Source organism: Saimiri boliviensis, chromosome 2 (genome assembly GCF_048565385.1).
Source record: "Saimiri boliviensis isolate mSaiBol1 chromosome 2, mSaiBol1.pri, whole genome shotgun sequence".
Taxonomy (NCBI): Eukaryota; Metazoa; Chordata; class Mammalia; order Primates; family Cebidae; genus Saimiri; species Saimiri boliviensis.
In genome coordinates this window covers 222,558,307-222,560,298 of record NC_133450.1, presented here as the reverse complement: position 1 = coordinate 222,560,298, position 1,992 = coordinate 222,558,307, and the positions used below count along the sequence as shown (strand labels likewise).

Here is a 1,992-nt window from a genome sequence, read left to right as displayed (position 1 = left end):
GGATTACAGGTGTGAGCCCCTGCACCCCGCCTAAAATATATTTCCAGAAGTAAAATTAGTGGGTCAAAAGCGCATGTCTGTTTGTAAGAAATGTAGTACATATTGTTCTCCAAAAATATGGTTCCAGTTTGGATAGGATTTTTTAGAGTTTTGTCAATTTTTAGTACCCAAGTAGAGAAATTTACAAGTGTACATGTAAAGAATAGAGACCACCCAGAATCCCACCTCCCCGAGAAAATCGCTGGTCACATTACACTTTACGACTTTCCAGATTTTTTTACTATTCTTGTTAAATATATATAATGTAATATGGATATATGTGGATATATATGTGTCCAAAAGAGAGAGTGAGCCTGGGAGGTAGGCAGCGTTTCTGCGCCTCTAAGCCCTTTTTAATGATTTTGTGACGGTCCCTGGAGATGTGGCTTCGAGGCATCTACGTGATGGTCGCTGCTCCCTCAGTATCGATGCCAGCCAAGAAGGCTTTGAGTAGCTTCACTTTTAGAAGTTTGAATTATAAAAATAGGGCTTTTCCCCTCCATTTTCTAAATATAAAATTATAACACGGAGTAATAGATTTTTTTTTTTTTAATATTTGCTGACCAGAATTGAACTTGTTTTTTTTTTTAAAAAAAGTGGGCTTTGCAGACGCTGACGCCGCCTGGAACCTTCTAGTATCAGCCATGGTCACCCCACCGTGTTCTTCGACATTGCCGTCGACGGCGAGCCCTTGGGCCGCGTCTCTTTTGAGCTGTTTGCAGACAAGGTTCCAAAGACAGCAGAAAACTTTCGTGCTCTGAGCACTGGAGAGAAAGGATTTGGTTATAAGGGTTCCTGCTTTCACAGAATTATTCCAGGGTTTATGTGTCAGGGTGGTGACTTCACACGCCATAATGGCACTGGTGGCAAGTCCATCTATGGGGAGAAACTTGATGATGAAAACTTCATCCTAAAGCATACAGGTCCCGGCATCTTGTCCACGGCAAATGCTGGACCCAACACAAACGGTTCCCAGTTTTTCATCTGCACTATCAAGACTGAGTGGTTGGATGACAAGCACGTGGTCTTTGGCAAGGTGAAAGAAGGCATGAATATTGTGGAGGCCATGGAGCGCTTTGGGTCCAGGAATGGCAAGACCAGCAAGAAGATCACCATTGCCGACTGCGGACAACTTTAATAAGTTTGACTTGTGTTTTATCTTAACCACCAGACCATTCCTTCTGTAGCTCAGGAGAGCTCCCCTCCACCCCATTTGCTCGCAGTATCCTAAAATCTGTGCTCTCGCTGCGGTTCCCTTTGGGTTCCATGTTTTCCTTGTTCCCTTCCATGCCTAGCTGGATTGCAGAGTTAAGTTTATGATTATGAAATAAAGACTAAATAACAATTGTCAAAAAAAAAAAAAAGTGACACTGGGCCAGGCGTGGTGCCTCATGCCTGTAATCCCAGCAGTTTGGGAGGCTGAGGTGGTCAGATCATGAGGTCAAGAGATTGAGACCATCCTGGCCAACATGGGGAAACCCCACCTCTACTAAAAAATACAAAAATTAGGTGGGAGTGGTGGCGCGGACCTGTAGTCCCGGCTACTCAGGAGGCTGAGGCAGGAGAATTGCTTGAACCCAGGAGGCGGAGGTTGCAGTGAGCCGAGACCGCGCCACTGCACTCTGGCTTGGCGTCTGGAGACAGAGCAAGATTCTATCTCAAAAAAAAAAAAAAAAAAAGGTGACATTGGCCAGGCACAGTGGCTCACGCCTGTAATCCCAGCACTTTGGGAGGCCGAGGTGGGTGGATCACTTAAGCCTAGAGTTCAAAACCAGACTGAGCAACATGGTGAAAACCTGTCTCAAAAAAACAAAACAAAACAAAACAAAAATTACCTGGGTGTGGTGGCACATGCCTGTTGTCCCAGGTACTTGGGAGGCTGAGGTAGGAGGATCGCCTGAACCCAGGAGGCGGAGGTTGCAGTGAACCCAGATCACGCCACTGCACTCCAGC

General features: G+C 45.7%; 1 protein-coding gene across 1 annotated transcript; it reads left to right on the top strand.

Moving 5' to 3' along the window:
• The first annotated feature begins 773 nt into the window (after positions 1-773).
• LOC101029637 (peptidyl-prolyl cis-trans isomerase A-like) lies at positions 774-1,403 on the top strand. Its single transcript, XM_010350769.3, has one exon. The coding sequence runs from the start codon at positions 863-865 to the stop codon at positions 1,175-1,177; it is 315 nt and encodes a 104-aa protein (XP_010349071.3). The 5' UTR covers positions 774-862; the 3' UTR covers positions 1,178-1,403.
• Positions 1,404-1,992: the final 589 nt, after the last annotated feature.